Source organism: Dermacentor andersoni, chromosome 3 (genome assembly GCF_023375885.2).
Source record: "Dermacentor andersoni chromosome 3, qqDerAnde1_hic_scaffold, whole genome shotgun sequence".
NCBI classification, from domain to species: domain Eukaryota; kingdom Metazoa; phylum Arthropoda; class Arachnida; order Ixodida; family Ixodidae; genus Dermacentor; species Dermacentor andersoni.
Genome location: NC_092816.1, coordinates 122,721,001 through 122,738,617, shown reverse-complemented (window position 1 = coordinate 122,738,617; position 17,617 = coordinate 122,721,001). Strand labels below are relative to the sequence as shown.

Genomic DNA, 17,617 nt, shown 5'->3' with positions numbered 1-17,617 from the left:
GGCATTTATTGCACCTTTCATAGATCAATGCCTGCTAGCCGAGTTGCTATCCCCAAAACATGCCGATGGGCGCGCGACAAATCTAGAAGTCCGACTTACCGCGACCGCATTGCGAGCGAATATGTTCGCCCCATGCTGGATCCCAACGCCTGGTCGTTCGCGTGTACAGTCACGCGAATGGTGGCACCTTCGAAGGCGGCCACGCGAGACAGTCTCGCAGAAGCATGGTCGCCGCACGCGCGGGCGGCACGTCCGCTCCCGCTCGCTTCCCGAACCCAAAGAGACCAAGCGCCTTCCCTTTCGGCGCCCAAGTAACCCCGCAGCAGCGCGACAGTCGCGCCATCTCTCGCACCGCGCTTGTACCACTCCGACCGCCAGGCCACGCGAGTCGTGCGGGAAAACAGCATATCAGGTGATGCGCTATGCGGGAAAAACGTCAGGGGACGCGCGAGAGTCGCGCATCCCCACACTGCATAGCGAAAGTATTTTTGAATGGTATCGGGCGGGAAGCGTTCGAACAAGGATGTTGGCTTCTTTCCTGTTAAATGCTCATATATCCTTGTATTTTAAAGCCCATGGGGCAGTGTAAATACCCGTTACGTATATATCGCGCTCATTAAAAATAAATGCGATAGACTGGACAGAAATGAAGAGAACACTGCTCCATCCTGGTCGGTTTTTATTGCCCCGCTTTCCTTGTTTTTCGGACATGAACTCGTGTACCAAGCTTAAATTCGAGCGCATATTCAATAAGCCGTTTTATTTACGGTTTCTTAAAGAATTTTTTTTCGGAATGTCATTGACAAAGTGCAATTCGGCCTGTTCATACGAGTTATGCGAAGTTGCGGACATTACTTGCAAGGCAAACTGAGATATCCAAGTAGCTTAGATAGTCGAAAAAGATCATTAATAACTTTTTAGTTCTTTACTTTATGCAACATGGTAAAGCTATGAAATTGAATAGTTGTGATTTCATGTTTGCTTAGCGGAAAACCTACGACTGGCAGAAATTATGATGCCTACGTGTCCAAAATCTGTTACAAAATATCATATTGGAGTTGCTGTTAACAGTTACACATTCATATTTTAGCGCATTTTGGCAACGAATATCTCGAAAGTGATGCTAGTCTCAGGATTTCTGCTAGGTAGATGTGACTTTCTTACTACGTCTCGGTTTTAATTTTGCCGTTTGAACGAGTGAATTAAAGAGAAGTTTATTAAATAATGATCTTTTTAATTAGCTGCATAGCCATTTCAATTTGTCCAGGAAGTCGTGTCCGCCTCTTCATATATAACCGACCTGGTTTGTACTGATTTTTGCTATCCTTCACAGGCGATATTTAAAAAAAGAACTTTTCTAGCTGAAGAAAGAAGAAAAAAACACACAGGCGTAACGGAACTCGCATCGAAATCGAATTATCACGCGATAACATACATGTGCACATGCAACCGCTCTTTGAAAATCTGTGCGATCGCTACAGTGATACATTGGCTGTTGATTTACAGATAACGTACAAAACGTATGTGCGGTCAACATCCTAACCGCGCCACGCAGGGCCTGCAGGCTATAATGCTTTCTGTGGCACTCTGTTGAATCGAAATCGCGAGTCCTTCACACAGATTATACTGGGACGTGTTCGAACCACTTGACGTCAAGACTAAATCCCGATGTCACGCATGGAAGCGTGGTGTTTTTTCCATAGATATACGCGGTGCAACTTCATGGGCAAAGCGTCATGCAGTACATTTCACGGTGCCGAACAATCTCGGCCGTCATTCGAAAAATAAGAAAGGTTCTTGTGGTCGCAGTCGGCAAAGGGCGTCCAGAGGTATGCCGCACTGATTCACAGTTCACAACGCGGCATCGAAACGGTGCATTCAAAATATAGCTATCTCGAAAGAAGTCCTCCAGCGCGAAATAACGACACATGAAGTAGATGCTTATCTAACAATGCAAACGCTGCTGGCGACACGCTTCAACTAAGTGAAAAGCACTGCGGGTTAAGCAAGGACAAAGAGAAAATCGAGAAGCAAATATAAGGCCCCTCGCTGTCACGCAGGGAGACGTTTCAGTTCGCATGCGTCTGACTCCCAAGGTATCCGACCCGGTCCACGATGCTTATGGTCACGATGACCATGCCGATGATCACGACCTTGGCAAACAGGCCCACGAGGAACTACGGAGAACACAAACGACGGTTATATAGTTGCATCACAGAGGACAAAAAAAGAACACGATGAAGATACCCCAAGCACGGGACTGTTACAGTTTACCTAAACTTATGTGGTCGAGGTTCTTAATTGTGCACTCAGCTGAACTAAGAAGGACGCTCTCAAGTGCTCCGATTCCGGACAATATAGCATTCGATATTTACATTTATTGCGATGTTTTCAAATCTTTTGCCATGCCAAAGGCGAGAACAATTGTGTAAAGTGTACTAGTTCTTTTTACGGGACATGCATTGGCGTATGATAAAAGAAAGCCGGCGATCTTTTAGAAGTTCCTAGTTATCGTTTCTCCCTTCGAGCGCAAGGTTATTTTTACCTACAAACTAATAAATTGCTCCAAGAAAACGCTGCGAAAACCTGTGACGTAACGGGCACCTGAGTCGGAATTGCGTGGTGGCCATCGCCACTTTATTTCCGTATTTTTACCACGACTCAAGTCACAGTTAAACTCATCGATTTGGTGTCCAAGAAGCGTGTTCTTCCAGTCCTTTGCTTACTTTTCTTGGCGCCATACACGTTCTTTTTTCCAACGTTTCTGTCATTGCTGTCTGGTACCACGATCTAAACGTTCCGTTTTATGCTGTCGGGACAGCCGATAACCCTGTGTTGCATTTATGGCACTGAAGGCGTTACAGATTTGCGGTTTTTTTTCTCCAGCAGCGAAGCACCGCGGAGGGAGCGGGCGACGCGAGGCACCCACCAGATTCAAGAAGGGCACCTTGGCCAGCCCGTGCAGAATGGCGAAGGGCACCGACGCCGGCATGATGAAGTTGCTGGAAGCACCCACTATGACGGGGATCGCGTAATACTCCGGGTAAATCTGCTTCAGCTCGGCCTATAAACAAGTTAGGGTTGAAAGGACATTATCACTAAGTGCAAAAGGCCGTGTGCAATGGTAAGTATACACCAGCGCTTCCAAGAGAGAAGTTATCACAGAGTCTTCTCTGGTAATCGCGCACTAGCGTTCGTACAGCGCTAGAATTGCCGGATCGAGTGTAATGCAGGGCACACAGATGATGTGAAACACCGTTGTCATTTACTATTCCGCGTTTGCACTATAAGGAGTAGCTCCAGATTTACGGTTCCGAACTGTGCTTTATAGTGGGGACAAACAATCTGTAAAACTAAAGTCGCAAATGTACAAGTGATTGAATGCTATATGTGAGCGTAGTTTTCGTCAAATTAAAACCAGATTGCGCGCGTCCTGTCCACTTCTACTTCTGTTATCCGTGTGTTTATAGCGCAGTGACCCCCGTATTACAAGATGGACATCCACCAAATAGCCCAAATTGCCGCTCTACTGTAAAACCAGACTCCACAGATATTGCCTATAGGGCGAAACGTCGGGGCGTTTAAGCTTAGCGTGCAAGCGTATAAAGCATGCCACCGAAAGTTTCGTCGCAGGCAATTATTGTTGTCTCACTTTTTTTTCTGCATTCCTTATTACAAACCACGTGGCACATCTGTGCGAAAAGCACGTCCGAGTAAAAAATGACACCCATCTTTTTCAGCCAACCGATTTTATTTGCACGAAATACCCGACAGCTGTATGGGTAGCAATAACACGTTCCGCTGGCGGTAGGAGCTCGTCGCACAGCCGACGACCAATATTAGTACTTGTACATCACTAATGCGGACGCAGAACCCAGTTATCAATCGAAGCGCTGAGTCATGTTGATTTAGGCGAATTCGCTAACGTAAACACTGGGAATCCCTATCTCCTATAACACGGTTCGTGCGAGTTAGAGAAAAGATTTGTACCCGCACTCTGACGGATGCCGCCGTTCGAAACACAGTTCTTCGATCATGCGCTGACAACGACTGCTGCCACCGATAACGCTTTTCCCGTTATCACCTCGCCCTAAAATACCACCTTGCCTTCTCCCATATACCCGGTTCGACGGATCACGTGACGTTCACGTCAGGAGCCCCTTCCCCTTTAAAAAAATATCTGTTTTACGCGGCGCCGCGCACATCCGATTGCGGTGCTGCGCGGTCTGCATTGCTCGATTCGTTGAAATCACGCGCCTAATCGGTGACTTTGCGGGCAGTTTGCCTTACGCCAAGGCGTTTACGCATGTGATCTTTAGTCTCCAGCAGAAAGCGGGGCTCCTTCGAGAGAATGGGGCACGGGCTTCAAGCTGCTTTTACGCGCCGTGGAGTGGTTGGATACCTTGCAAATCAATCGTCAGCACGTCACCTATACACAACGCGCTTGTCTACTTACAATGGCCAAACCTGATGGGCAGCCTTAATAATATAGGGGCCAACATCAATCACTCTCCTTCGATCACTCGCACGAGGTGGCACCCAACGCGCTGCGTACGATCGTGATGCCCACTCACGATGTGTACCACCATGGGTGTCATGATCTCGACGAGCACCTGCTTGTCGGTGGTCTCGGCCAAGACGGAGGCGGCGAACGCCAGCATGGCTTGCACCTCGACCACGCTGCGCTCCTCCCAGAAGGAGGTCGAGATCAGCTTGAACAACTCCGTCAGAAGACCGTGCTCCTATGCGGGGTTCCAAAACGGAAAGAAAAAAGGTTTGGGGAGTTCGCGCACCCACCTTAACAAAACACTTGAACGCAGACCTAAAGCGCGTGTTCGTGCTTCTGAAGCTAGGAGAAAAACCGGGCGTAGGTATCCGTAAGGTTACACGGGGTTAAAACATCGGAGGCGCGTCCCATTTAAAAGACAGCTCAATGTCAACGCAGTAAAACGCGCCGCGTCGAGTACAGCTCGGATGGTTCTGCAGAAACTGACGTTACAACGCCGCTCAAACGTGCCGTACCTGCAGCAGCTTGGATGCCACCTGCGTCGCTCCGAGCATAAAAACGACGCCCCAGGGTAGCATCCGCCACACGTGTTGGAGAAACTCGAAGGCGGCTTGCAGGCACGACGTCAGGGCGCTCGTCACCAGCACCATGGAAGTCAGCGCGACCAGCATCGACGTCCTGCAAGTGCAGTCGCTTCGTTGCACTCACACCGAGCGGAAATTTTTCTGTCGCTTCGCTGAATAACTTCGAGGGCCTTGCAATCATTTTTTTTTTTACGTTTGGTAAGCCACGCGAAAGTGGCAAGCAAACGGGCATAAAACAAACATGATAGCCATAAAGATGACGGCTGCGGAGGTATTTACCCCTTGTCAGAAACGTTCGGTGTTATTGATATCACGAAACAAATTTCAGTCGAGCGCCTGTAGAACGGAATGACCTGTAAAACAAAAGATTCATAACGTCCCGACGGAATTGCCGTCTTTCATATGTGTACTACGAACACTTACTTCTAAAACGAAGACTGCTGCAACAAGGTTGCCGTTACAACGAAGAAATTTGGGCTCCCCGACTGCTTATTTGTTGCTCTGCAACGAACGCCATGTTTCTCTGGCGTACGCTTACACCACTTAGCTGCGTTTAGCGCTAGCGCTAACGACAGCGCAAGCGGCGCACTCGACGACCGCGCCGATGTCAACGAGTGTCACATTCCTGCTGCACTGCTCGAGGAATCGCTCAAATCGTACGCTGCCTGTTGTTAGACGGCAGTGGGTGCGGAGGATGACAAACACGTCGCAGTCGATGACGACGCGTGATAACGACTTCATCGTATAACTGACGACCTACGTCGTCTTCAAGGCCCTCTAGTGCAGGAATGAGGTGAATGTCAACTAAGGCCAACAGTGATGTAGAACCTGTAAACGGTGGAAGATTTATGACGTCAAGGAGGACGATAGTTGCATCCGACGACCTGCAGGCTTTACGAGAAACAGCTCCCGCGTTTGACCGTGGAGCATGCTCTGAACCTCGGTGCAATGAAGTCGTACACATTCCGCCAGGCAATATGTGAACAAAAAATGCTAATTGTTTCACTAAGTCTATCGAATTAATATTAAATTGAACTTGTGTAACCATGTTCAACAGACATCTTCCCGTTTGCAAACATTGCGACGTCACTGCGGGTACAGCCCTCACATCTGCCGCATCTACGAAGTGGGCGCTGATCGAAAAAAAGAAAAGAGTTCATGCGACGTGTTCTCTCTGCGTAAGAGCGCTGCTTGTATATCAACTGTCGCGATCGCAGTTCCGGCATATTGCTATTTTTCGAAGTGACAACATATACGAGTTGTGCTTAGAAAGTATACTCGTACACCTTTTACCGGCACAACAACTTAGTGCTGTTGCCGAGTAAATGGTTCCCTTAAGTCAGCAAGTAGTGATATCGTAAGCACGCACCTCTCATGTAGATCAAACAGCCACAAAAATTTACCACTCTTCAAAAGCGGACATTTTGACGGTGCCGATTTGATACTTTGCTTGAATGACTGGTCTTTGGACAAACATTTCTATTGCATTGTCATAAAGGGACTCATTTAAGCCATATTTACGCTGTAGCTTCAAACGATATACAATATGAAATTCATAAACTATTAGCCACACCTATCACGGCGGCTCAATGGAGCCGTAATAAGTGGCGGCGCCTAAATTCACATGCCGGAGGAATGCAGAAACACTTGTTACCGTGCTTTAGGAGCACGGTAAGATACCCCAGGTGGTCAAAATTAATCCGGAACCTTTTCGTACAGTGACACCCATAAGACACTGTGCAGCTTAGGTATGTTAAACACAATAATCCGATTTTATTATTGGCCACGTCACGTGAGCGTACAAAACAAAAGCATGCCTCCCTTTGCTGATCTCAACTTTATAAGACCCAACTTTTGAATTTTATGTGCACCATCCCTGCATGAAGTTCATGCCGTCAATGTGAGTATAACATTAAAAAACGTAAGTTCAGCTTTACTTATAAGACCCGTGAGATCTGCGTTAAAACGCGATATAAGGCAGATACGTACATGCTGTTCCTGACCTGGAAGTGCCGGCCGCGCTGCGTTGAAGAAAGGAAAGGCAGGCAAGATGATTATCGCTGGGGGATTAGATACGCCCCACATGTTCCAAAGTATTCCTTGTGTGAAGGGTTGTTCATTATTTAAATGGGGCAGGGGGGTGGGGTGTGGTGGTGACTAACGGTCTCGTATGGTGCGCCACGGACTCACATCGTGCACCATCGAGGTGGGACGCCTGGAACGCCGCTAGCTGCGCTAGATCACGCCAGCATTCTGAGAGGCCCGATACGCGTAGAAATCACGGCGCTGTTTCTTCTGCTCAACAGGAGTTCCTTGCTTGTCGCACCCAAGTTTCTTTTTTACGCCGGCTGAGGAGGTCAAGCGCAGCGCTGAACCTTGAGGTCGCTGTCAATGTTCCTGATCAATTTTTGTGCAATTACATGGACACTCCAGGCTCATTTGTCTCGTTCCGTATATATATATATATATATATATATATATATATATATATATATATATATATATATATATATATATATATATATATATATATAATGTATTTGTCTGTGCTGTATATAGGCATGATAGACGCTATAATTTCCAACCTCCAAAGTTGCTTAAAGCGGGGCTTAAGTTCATGACTGAACTTGTCCTTAATTTTTAGAGCGCAGTTCTTAAGGCTCAACCAGACGTACGCGTTCCAATGCGCCCGCACGCGCCGCACCACGCCTGGGCGCGTACGGTGTCAGGCGCGGAGGCTGTTTCGCGTGTCGGCGCGCGGCGGCGTGGAGACCTACAACCGCTAGGATTTCTGCGCCCGCGCCGGAAGCTGCCGCTCGCGTCAGTAGCATGACGTACCTCACATGACCACGGCGAGCCAACGTCACTTCCGGAACGACTCTTCGCGCGACGTTCAGGCAAGCCCGGGCAAGCTGCTTCAGCACCTTGTTGGCTGTGCGCGTTGAGATCGACGTTCTTCATGGCAGGTGCGGAAATCTTCAGCCGTGACGGCTGCATTAACAATTAAACTTTGATCGCCGAAGTGCAACGTCGCCAACCATTGGTACTGCTGGTACCGACGTCGCCTTCTCTTCAGCATTAGCAGCAACGTCATCATTTTCTGGACAACGGTCTCATGATTCAACAGTTAGCGCAAAGGTCGAAAGCTTGCAGCGCAGTTCGAGGTCTGACACACCGTACAACACGCGAGGCGCGTAGCACACGAGTGATGCTATGCCGATGCTGCTGCAGGTTTCGCCGGGCTCACAATACTCATATTAGGTCGCAGTTGAGCTGAATGACCCACAAGGAGTCTTAAAATATGTTTCTGAAATATAAAAACAAGTTTTAAGCTAAAGTTATTGTGTTTTCTTGCAATATGTAACACATTGCTTAACGTGGCCGTTAAGCGAAGGCTAGACTGCCTTGAACATGGCAAGCTAGCAACACTGCGCCGCCGCGACGAGACGCGCGGCTACGCGCGGCAACTCGTGCATCGTTTGGGTGCGCGCACTCTTCCTCCGTCGGGCGCGGCGCGACGTCGAGTCAGCGCGGCGTGTGCGGACGCATTGGAACGCGTACGTATAGGGAAGGAGGAGGATGCAGCGGAACCACGAGGCGGAAAGTGAACAGGAGGGTGAAGCGAAAGAGAGAAGAAGCGCATGTTGCAGCCGCGATGGCTACGAGATGGCGCCAGAGTAGCGCGCGTCGTCTGTCGGCTCCTGTCGGCGGCGGCTGCTGTGAATCGCGCCCACGCGTCACCAACGCGCTGGCTCTCGCGATATCCACATAGCAAGGCAGTCGCGCCGCACTGCGCTCTGTTTGCAACGTGCCGCGCGAAACAGATTGCCCGCGCCAGCCTATATATCGTGAAATGAAAACGCGTATAGAGCTGCACTCAAATTTAGGGAGTATGTCGTAATTGTCGGTGAATTTTTTTATTGCGATATTCGAAACGCGCAAGCCAAATTAATGAAAGATTTAATTCGAAGCGCATGCATGTTACTCTAAATTTTCTCAGACTGTTGTTAAAAAGTACAAAACAGTGCTCGCAATCTGTAGTCACGTAATTTCACTGGCGCCGCTCTCTATGGGTAGCGATGTGGCGTCTGTGCGATACCATTACATGCTCTACGTGGCGTGTCAAACCTGTCAAGGGTTGCGGAAATTTTGGCGCAACCACATATGTCAATTTCTCGTGTAGTTAACACCGCTCCAGGAATGTAAGTACAACGCAGTGTTAGGCTGCTGAGCACGAGGTCGCGGGATCGAATCCCGGGGGCGAAATGCGATGGGGGCGAAATGCGAAAACACCCGTGTACTTAGATTTAGGTGCACGTTAAAGAACCCCAGGTGGTAGAAATTTCCGGAGTCCTCCACTACGGCGTGCCTCATAATCAGAAAGTGGTTTTGCCACGTAAAACCCCATAATGAATGAAGTACAACGCAGAACTTCGCGAACACTGTCACTGCTTGCCGGCTCTTTCAAAGTATTTAAACTCAAGAAATAGGTGTAGCCCTACATAGTCGCATTGTATGCGCTCACAATATAATTGGCCTTGGATGAGTTTTCATGCATATCATGCGGTATGTTGCATGAACTATATAACCATCTCGTGCGGCAGTGTAAATCTCACTTATGTAAGCGATGTAGAACATTTTGTGGCTAAAGAAAGCAGTTCTTAGTGCTTTACGAAAGTCCATGCAGCTACATAGTAGCTGCGTGGACTTTAGTAGCTGTCCTCAGTCACCATGGATCGCACAGTACATAGCTCAATCGTATAGCCCGTTAAATGTTTCGAATCCACGCGTGACAGGGTCTGTCGCCATACCAACGCTGGCTCTATGCAAAACTGTCATTATTCCGAATCCCCAGATGTGGCGAGGGAGAGTTTTCATAGTTTTTCTGAGCTTAAGAGAGTATTACAGAAGCCCTGCCGGGGAGCCTGGTGAAAAATTTGTCTTTTACATGGAGGCTTCGAAAAGTTCGACAAAAACAGTGCTTACGAAAATGTTTCTATTGTGTCGATAATCGAATAGCTGGCGTTCAGCACTTTCTCACCCTGCACACCTGCAGCCTGCCTCACAGAACCCAAGGTGTCTGCGGACGTTCCCTTGTACAAATAAATACGACCTGACCTGTGGGTGTTCTTCCAGTGATCCAAGAGACGAAAGTCAGCGTTCGCGCTAATTGTCGCTTCTGTTGCTGTATTTGCCCTTCCTTTGCCCTGCTATACCACGAACGTAATCCAACTCCACTACAATCGTGAACTGCGAGAGCTGGTGTACCTTCACTGTTAGTAAAAACGCCAACGGACAAAGTCGACAGAAGCGCTCACCCTATTACTTTTTCTACCATCCTCGTTCTTTCGCGCTTTTAACAGTAATTTAACTGCTGCGGTTTTCAAGCTCGTGTTGTGATCAAAGCTTGAGCTTTTGCTTTTACGTACTGTAAATAAATAGAAATAAAAAAATAAAAGGAGACCACAACGAACTTTCCTCTTCACCTGGGAATGTGGGTTGTTCTTCTTATTATGGTCACAAATTTGCAACTCAAAAGATCTGTATCTGTGAGCATAGTCCAATCCCATTCTGCGGGTTTGCAACAAATCAAACTATAACCATGCTTCAATAAGTGTAATGGCGACGCAAGAGCGCAGTTTGATGACCCGAAGGTTTCATCACTTCTTAACTTCCATCGACAATGGAAAGACCGTGAGCTTCGGACAAAACAATAATAAAAAGACATAGATGGCCTAGACAAAATCTATAAACATTTTGCGCCTGTAACGTGGATTCATCTAATAATGGTTTCTTTATAGCAACAAGTGGCACTCGCAAGTGAAGGGACCGTGACTTACCGTAGTTCCAGGTTCATTAAAATAGCAGGTGCGTACGACAGGCTGAAGATGACCAAGTACACTGCGCAGGCACAATGCACGCCTCTGGGAACACAGGAAGGTTGTGGGCGGCTTGTAGAGATCCCTCCAAACTTTATTAAAATTCAAAGTTATTTCGCGAGCTATTACAGCGTTCAGAACAAAAATAATAAAGTATACAGTGATTTGACTATTTTCTGATCATCTCGCAACATCGAAAGTTACGACGCATTTTCAAAGGCCACGATGCTAGCAGTGTCGATCCATTAAGCAAGTCGTACAAGAGAGCAAATGATCAGAAGCCTATACCGGTAATTTCTTGCTGAGGGAACCTTACGCATACGTGATAACACGACAAGTGATGGTGACGTAGCTATTACAACACGAGCCTATACCGGAGCAAACAAAACAAGGGTGCCATAACCGCACACTAATGTTTTGGGCAGACATGTTTCAGAGAGGGAACAAGGCCGAATCGGTTTGTAAGAACCGTACGACATCGTCTACTCTCAGAATGCCAACGGAGGTTTGGCTGTGGTTGGCTGTTGCACGAAAAGAGAGTACCACTGGGCACGCCGATACATAAAGTCGCACCTGATATGTGGAACGACAAACTGAGGAATATGTGGACACCTCACGCATTCGGCGACGTGAATTGTGATGCGTTAAAACCCCGCGATGTAAACACATTTTCGGGGCAAAGATGTTGAAACCACAAAATTTCGCATTCTCACCTCTGCTTTCCCCTAGCTGCGCTCCTCTCTTGGGCAGCTCTCATGACAGCCACATTCTCGGGCGACAACGGGTTCGGTTCACTGCGCAATAAAAAAAAGGCCGGAACGCATTTGCAGAAAGCTCTTAGCAGTAAGATGCCTCTCAGAAGTACTATGCAGGAGCGAACGTCTGTATAACGCTCTGTGGCTTTTGGGAGTGCTGGTGTGAAAATGTCGGGCAGCGCGATGCTACTGACTGCTCGGACATGTCTTCAAGATATATTGAAAAAGCGTATAGATGCACACTCTAGCCTTGCTAGCATTATACCCGAGCCAGTTTGTCCCCGATACTATAGTTTCACCACAGTATCACGGCAAGAATAACCACGGTTGCAATGAGGAATACAGTTTCGCTTTCTTTCTTTTTTCTTCTCCCTTCTTTCATTCTAACGAAAGAGACGTCATCACGAACAGTGGCAACCTGCCACACAAAATCCGTCTAACGGCCATCCGAAAAAAAGAAACTATCACAGTCGGAGTGGAGTGCTCGGATGTCCCAGAAAAGCCCTTTTTATAGATTGTTCCCTTCTACGTTACAGGCTGCCTTCATATATTGCGCTACAGGGCCAATGATCTGTGTGGCCCACGTTCAGTTGTTTCTTTTCCGTATCTTGGTCTTCTGCTCGCCATAGCTCCTCTCGAATCTCTGGGCTTTCCTCAATGTTGCCTAAACGCGCGCTTTAGAACCGCCTCGCTCAATCTTGGCATGCGCCATGGGACTTTGTGCCCGTGATCTGTGAAATGATGCTACAACGTATTTCTGCACACTTTCGAGCATTTACACGTGCTCTCGTGACGTTCCCATAATGAAGTAGCTGTTCTTGTTGGCCTCCCTGCATTTCAACGTGAAAAGCCGCTGGCGCACGTTTCCAGTCAACCACTGCGATGTCAAGCTCGCTCACTCGTCTCTTCACTACATACACGCATTCGACGGTAGCTCATCACATTTGTGCAAAGGGGCAGAACGCGCTAGAAGGATGCAGCGCTTTTATGCTCAAGGTGGAGTAGAGGGCCCTTAGTGAATTCATGCTGTGTCATCGCATCATGGATAGGAGAGTGAACGCGAAATACCGGGCGTTTGCCAGCATCCACACTCTCACGTGAAATGCACTTGCTAAGTGCAGGTGCGAGATGGTTTCGAACGCTGACGCACAAGTAATGACCCATGTGTAAACGCTGGCGCATCACATTGGCACGCATTTGTCACACTTGCATCAAGTTGATTCAGGAGCATCAATATCTGCCAAAACTGCTTTTGAACTCTGCCTTTTAAAGCGTTTTACTTTCTTTGAGAACTATAACTGCGATTTCTTCGTGTGTAACTGTTCTCGTAGGCCGCCGATCCCGAATATAGTGCAGTCTAACACAACGGTAAAACCACGCGATGTTACGGTGATGGTGAATTCGGTGGGTTGTGGCGCAAGGGCCAAGTAATGCCAAATAACGCCAGGCTGGTGTTAATAAGTTGAGAATGAACTGATGAATTACGAGAGGTAGATAAGACGCGGCTGTAAAGGGGCTTAAGAAAGTCGCCGTAAAGTGCGCAAAATATATATATGCAATAAGATTAGGGCAGTGACCTATGAGGTGTGCTATGAACACGAAATAGACACTCCGGAAGGATGATATAGTGCACTAAAATACTTCAGTGGTAAAAATGTGTGAGAAGCACTGCTGCCTTAACAACGCTCTTGAAACACAAGGTCCTGGAGGCATGTGCTATACAATACACTATTATCGCAGTAGCATCGTCTGGTAAGAGGACGCGCCACACAATAGTTGGACTAATAGCATGTAATACATCATTAAAGAAGCCTAGAACTGTTTTGGGGTCTAAAAAATCCGAGGACACCGAAGCACTTCTTACGAGTTGTGAATACGAAAGCAAAACATTAATGTCCAGTTGAACGTCGCTGGACGGACTTTCGAGTTTTTCGCTTCGAGTAGTGTACCATAGGCGTACGTGTTGTCAAAGAAAAGAAAAGAAAAGAAAAGCAAAGCAAAACAAAGCAAAGCAAGCAAGCGTACCACTCAGTATAACTAGTAACCACGATAGGACACACTTAGGCTATCCTCGTTCACCTGGTGTGCTCTTATTGTGGTTACGATAGCTATACTCAGTCGTACCCAGCGCATTATAAGATAAACTAAACGAGTTTACTTCCGAATTATATAAGTTTCTAAAGGACAACACGCTGATGTGTTCTATGCCGAAACACAACATTATTTAAAATAACAGCAGCGTTCATAACGTTATGGCTCTCCAAAGAAAAAGGATATTTATTGATAATGTAGAAAATACTCTGTTACATATTATGTAAAGTATGTGAAAATTAAAATACTCTAATTATATACAGCTTGCGTCACAAAAATGTTTTGCGTGCTGCAGAAACTGCCTACTTTGTAAACAACAAAATTGCCAAGAAATGCTTCTTGCATAATACGACGCAATATATCAATACCAAGCGACATAAAGAAAGAAAGCTTATGCAAAATTATTACGCCACTTTTATTGTCCGCCGCTGCTACGAGCTTTGGCCTAAAAAAGTTATTTTGCCCCCAACTGTCTCTTGGAAGCCGCTTCAGACGGACGTCACTAAACTTATGAACTCGTTCTAGTGCAATGACCCCTGTTGAGAAAAAATAGCTAAACTGGGCCCTATAACGGAAAACTATTCCAATGTTATTTTTTTCCAAGCTTCCCGTTTATAGGAGGTCACCTTTATTTGCTTTCAACGCCAATAACACTGCCTATTTTGAGGAGTTTTTCTGATCTAACTGGCTGACAAGAGGCGAGAAGCACGCTTAAGGGGAGAATGTTTGAATGGGGCCAGCCAGCGTACTGAAAATAACCGAATGAGGAGGGTGGTGCAGGCGTCTGCGAATGGTTCGCTTCCCCGCACTTAGCCATATTTCACGCTACTACGATAGCGAATTAAGAAGTCTGAAAAATCACATGCTGTTTACAACACACTGAACTGACAACAGTCCGTTGTTTCTGCAAAACCCCATCTCTCGATGACTGTCGACGGTGATCCGCTTAGCATTGAGGCAGTATAGCGACACAAAGTCTTGCCACCATCGAAACGCCTTGTGTACGAGGCGTGTGCTGAAGCGGAACTCCTCTCTCGGGTTTCCTGTGAACACACTGCGCCATCTAGCGGCGCCGCCGCGAAGTGTGCGCCTGGCCTCCGATACTGACGGCGCGCGGATGCGTGCGCCGAGAACGCATCTTGCGGCTGCGCGGCTTCGGCGGCCGGGCATCTCGCGCATTTTTTTTTCTGGACACGCTGCGCCATCTAGTGGCGGTGCCGGGAAATTCGCGCCTGTAGCCTCCGAGACAAGATTCGTGGCGCACAGGTGCGTGCGAATGCTGAGGCTTTTCCCCTCTCTAGTCGCACACCCAGTGGTGCATACTCAGGGACCCAAGTCGGCGAGATGTTCGTTGAAGAGCGACGCAAATCCTGCGCATCCATGACGTATGGCTCGCGAAAGCGTTGCTGGGAAGCACGTTCGTTGAAAAACGGCACATACCCAATGCATTTGTGGCGCCGCTCGCTAAAGCATCCGACTCCTGTTCTTGAGGAACGCATGTGAAGTGGGCTCGATCCTGTCCAGCACGGAAGAAACTTCAAAGGCCTCCTAATGGTACATTCGGCTGATTGAAAGCGTCTCCTCTCCTGCTGCACTGCTGCTACTGCACGCTACTTCCCGCTGCACACGCTGTGTCCTCTATCGCCGCCATCGTAAAGCCCGCGCTCGGCGTGAATCGAGAATTTTTCTTTTGCGCCGCATTTTTGTCGTTCCGGGGCACGTATTTTCACTTCATAAAAAAAAAACAAGAAAAAACACTCCGATCAGGAAGGGTTAAATTGCTGCATCAATAGATATAACAATAGATATAATATATATACGGGGTGAGCAAGGGGTCGATATACTCACTGGGGCCTCACGTGGACGAACCAGATTACTGTGGTGCATATTATTAACGCCAAAACCGCTCCAGGCAGCGTAATGATAGCCCACACGGAAGTGTTCACCTGCTCGCCGGTGCCCTCCGCCGTCGCTTTGAATCTGCGTGAAAGGAACATTGTCGGTCCCAGGTTGTCACAAACGGGTAATACCGAAAGTACTTTGTTGCGGGCCAGTTGGTTCGTGTTGAAAAAGTGACGTACTGCGGAACAATACAAGAAGGGCCGAAAGGAAAATTGGATAGAGCGTAGACTACCAACTTTTATTGCAAGGAGAGAGAGAGAGAGAGAAGGGAAATAGGAAAGGCAGGGAGGTTAACCAGACTAAGTCAAGTTTGCTACCCTACACGTGCAGAGGGGAATGGGGAGTGAAAGAGAGAGAGAGAAAACACGGGTCTATATCGCACTTTCACATGCACTGAGTTAGGTGTAGAATGTCTATAGTCGGGCACTTAGGTCTGTTGCTTTCAGATAGTGAAGAAGCGCTCGAACTGCTTTCTGGGCTAATAACTGTCAGGCCAGGCTCCCAAGATTTTTGCTTCTGTAAATGGCCTGTCATCCACTCTATTCAAGGCACACTGGAGGGTCTGACGTTGGTTGTCAGAGCGAGAACAGTGGCACAGAAGATAACTGATGGTCTCTTCACATTTGCACTTGAACTAATGGAAGCGCATATACCTATAAGCATGATTATGACATGCGTCACCTGGAAGCGCGAACAACTAAACAATCATTCGGCCGTCACTGGAGCATGAAATTCGCGCACTTACCTTCCAGTTGCAAAAATGTAGTTATACGACTGGCGCAAACTCCATGACACGACCATTCAAAAAAAAAAAAAAGAACGAAAGAAAGAGAACAAAAGAAGAAGAAAAGAACCCCAGTATAGTGAGCAAAAAACGACCAAAATAAAAAGAACACAATCGACATAAATAAAAACATAGAAGCGGTGGTGATGATGACAACAGAGAGTGCGCATACAGAAAACGAAAAAAATAGCCAAACATGACTATCCTGAAAAGCAACTCTCCTATTCAAAAAGAATATCGAAGGCACGCGCCCGGCGTGGCTATTGTAGCGTTGCTGAGCTCGATCGATGTCGTGGGTTCGATCCCTGCCACGGCGGCCGCATTTCAGTTGGGCCGAAATGCTAAAACACCCGCGCACTCAGATTTAGGTACACGTTAAAGAATCCCAGATGGTCAAAATTATTCCAGAGTCCCCCACTGCGGCACGTGTCTCATAATCATATTGAAATTCTTGCAATTAAAACTACAGGCTTTAAAGGTCGAATGTGTGCTTGTCAATATTTCGTCTGACAAAGAAAGCATCGGTCATTTCCGTTTATCTTTTTACGTGCTCTCGCCATCACCTAAATTTGATAAAAAATGCGGCATGCGCAGCTGCAGCTCCTGCAATGGGACGCTAAAGGCCCACCATTGTTGCTTCTCTTTCAGCGAGGCTGTGCCCTCGTTTGTTGAGTAAAATGCAACTTACGCGTTGGAGACGATCTTCAGCGCCCTCCTGTTGCCGCCTGCGTGGAAACTGCAGATGTTGCCCAGCATGGTCATCAGCGAAGGACCCAGCAAGAAGGCGTTGTGAACGTCCAAGCGGTCGCTGCGAACACCAAATGAGATTTGCGTGTTTTCATTAAAATTTATTAAATGGCAGTGAAGCCAGGCTAATTGCTGTCATCGTCGTCATTATTAGCCGAATGAAGTCCAGAACAGGGTGAAGGTCTCTCCCAGGTATGTCTTATCTTCCGTGTGTTACTTCGACTGAACGTAGGCTACACGCGCTCATATTCTCATCATTCTGCCAAATTATCTGCCAAATTAAAGTACATTCTATTGTTCTAGAACGCGAGAGGCATTGTGTGGCCTGAAGGTCATGCCAGTTAGGTTAGGACCTGGTCACATTGTTC

The 17,617-nt window shown here is 47.4% G+C and overlaps 1 protein-coding gene across 2 annotated transcripts; it reads right to left on the bottom strand.

The window, feature by feature from the left end:
* Positions 1-212: 212 nt before the first annotated feature.
* Positions 213-17,305, bottom strand: LOC140216397 (uncharacterized). Of its 2 annotated transcripts, none has more exons than XR_011893059.1 (4): positions 15,665-17,305; positions 11,684-11,764; positions 2,930-3,064; positions 213-2,177 (listed from the first exon to the last, which is right to left on the bottom strand). XR_011893059.1 is itself a non-coding variant. In XM_072286750.1 (4 exons), the coding sequence occupies exons 1-4, from the start codon at positions 15,811-15,813 to the stop codon at positions 4,506-4,508; spliced, it is 630 nt and encodes a 209-aa protein (XP_072142851.1). In that variant the 5' UTR covers positions 15,814-17,305; the 3' UTR covers positions 3,852-4,505. The 2 variants fall into 2 exon arrangements, 1 of the variants encoding a protein (XP_072142851.1); XM_072286750.1 differs by lacking the exons at positions 213-2,177; positions 2,930-3,064 and adding exons at positions 3,852-4,742; positions 5,023-5,185.
* Between the last annotated feature and the right edge of the window lie 312 nt (positions 17,306-17,617).

Excerpts from the sequence above, each read along its gene's own strand:
- LOC140216397 (XM_072286750.1), bottom strand. The coding sequence starts at position 15,813 with ATGTTCCTTTCACGCAGATTCAAAGCGACGGCGGAGGGCACCGGCGAG. Across the intron at positions 5,186-11,683 it reads GCAGCTAGGGGAAAGCAGAG|GACGTCGATGCTGGTCGCGC; the intron begins GTGAGAATGCGA and ends CTGCACTTGCAG. Across the intron at positions 4,743-5,022 it reads TGGCATCCAAGCTGCTGCAG|GAGCACGGTCTTCTGACGGA; the intron begins GTACGGCACGTT and ends AACCCCGCATAG.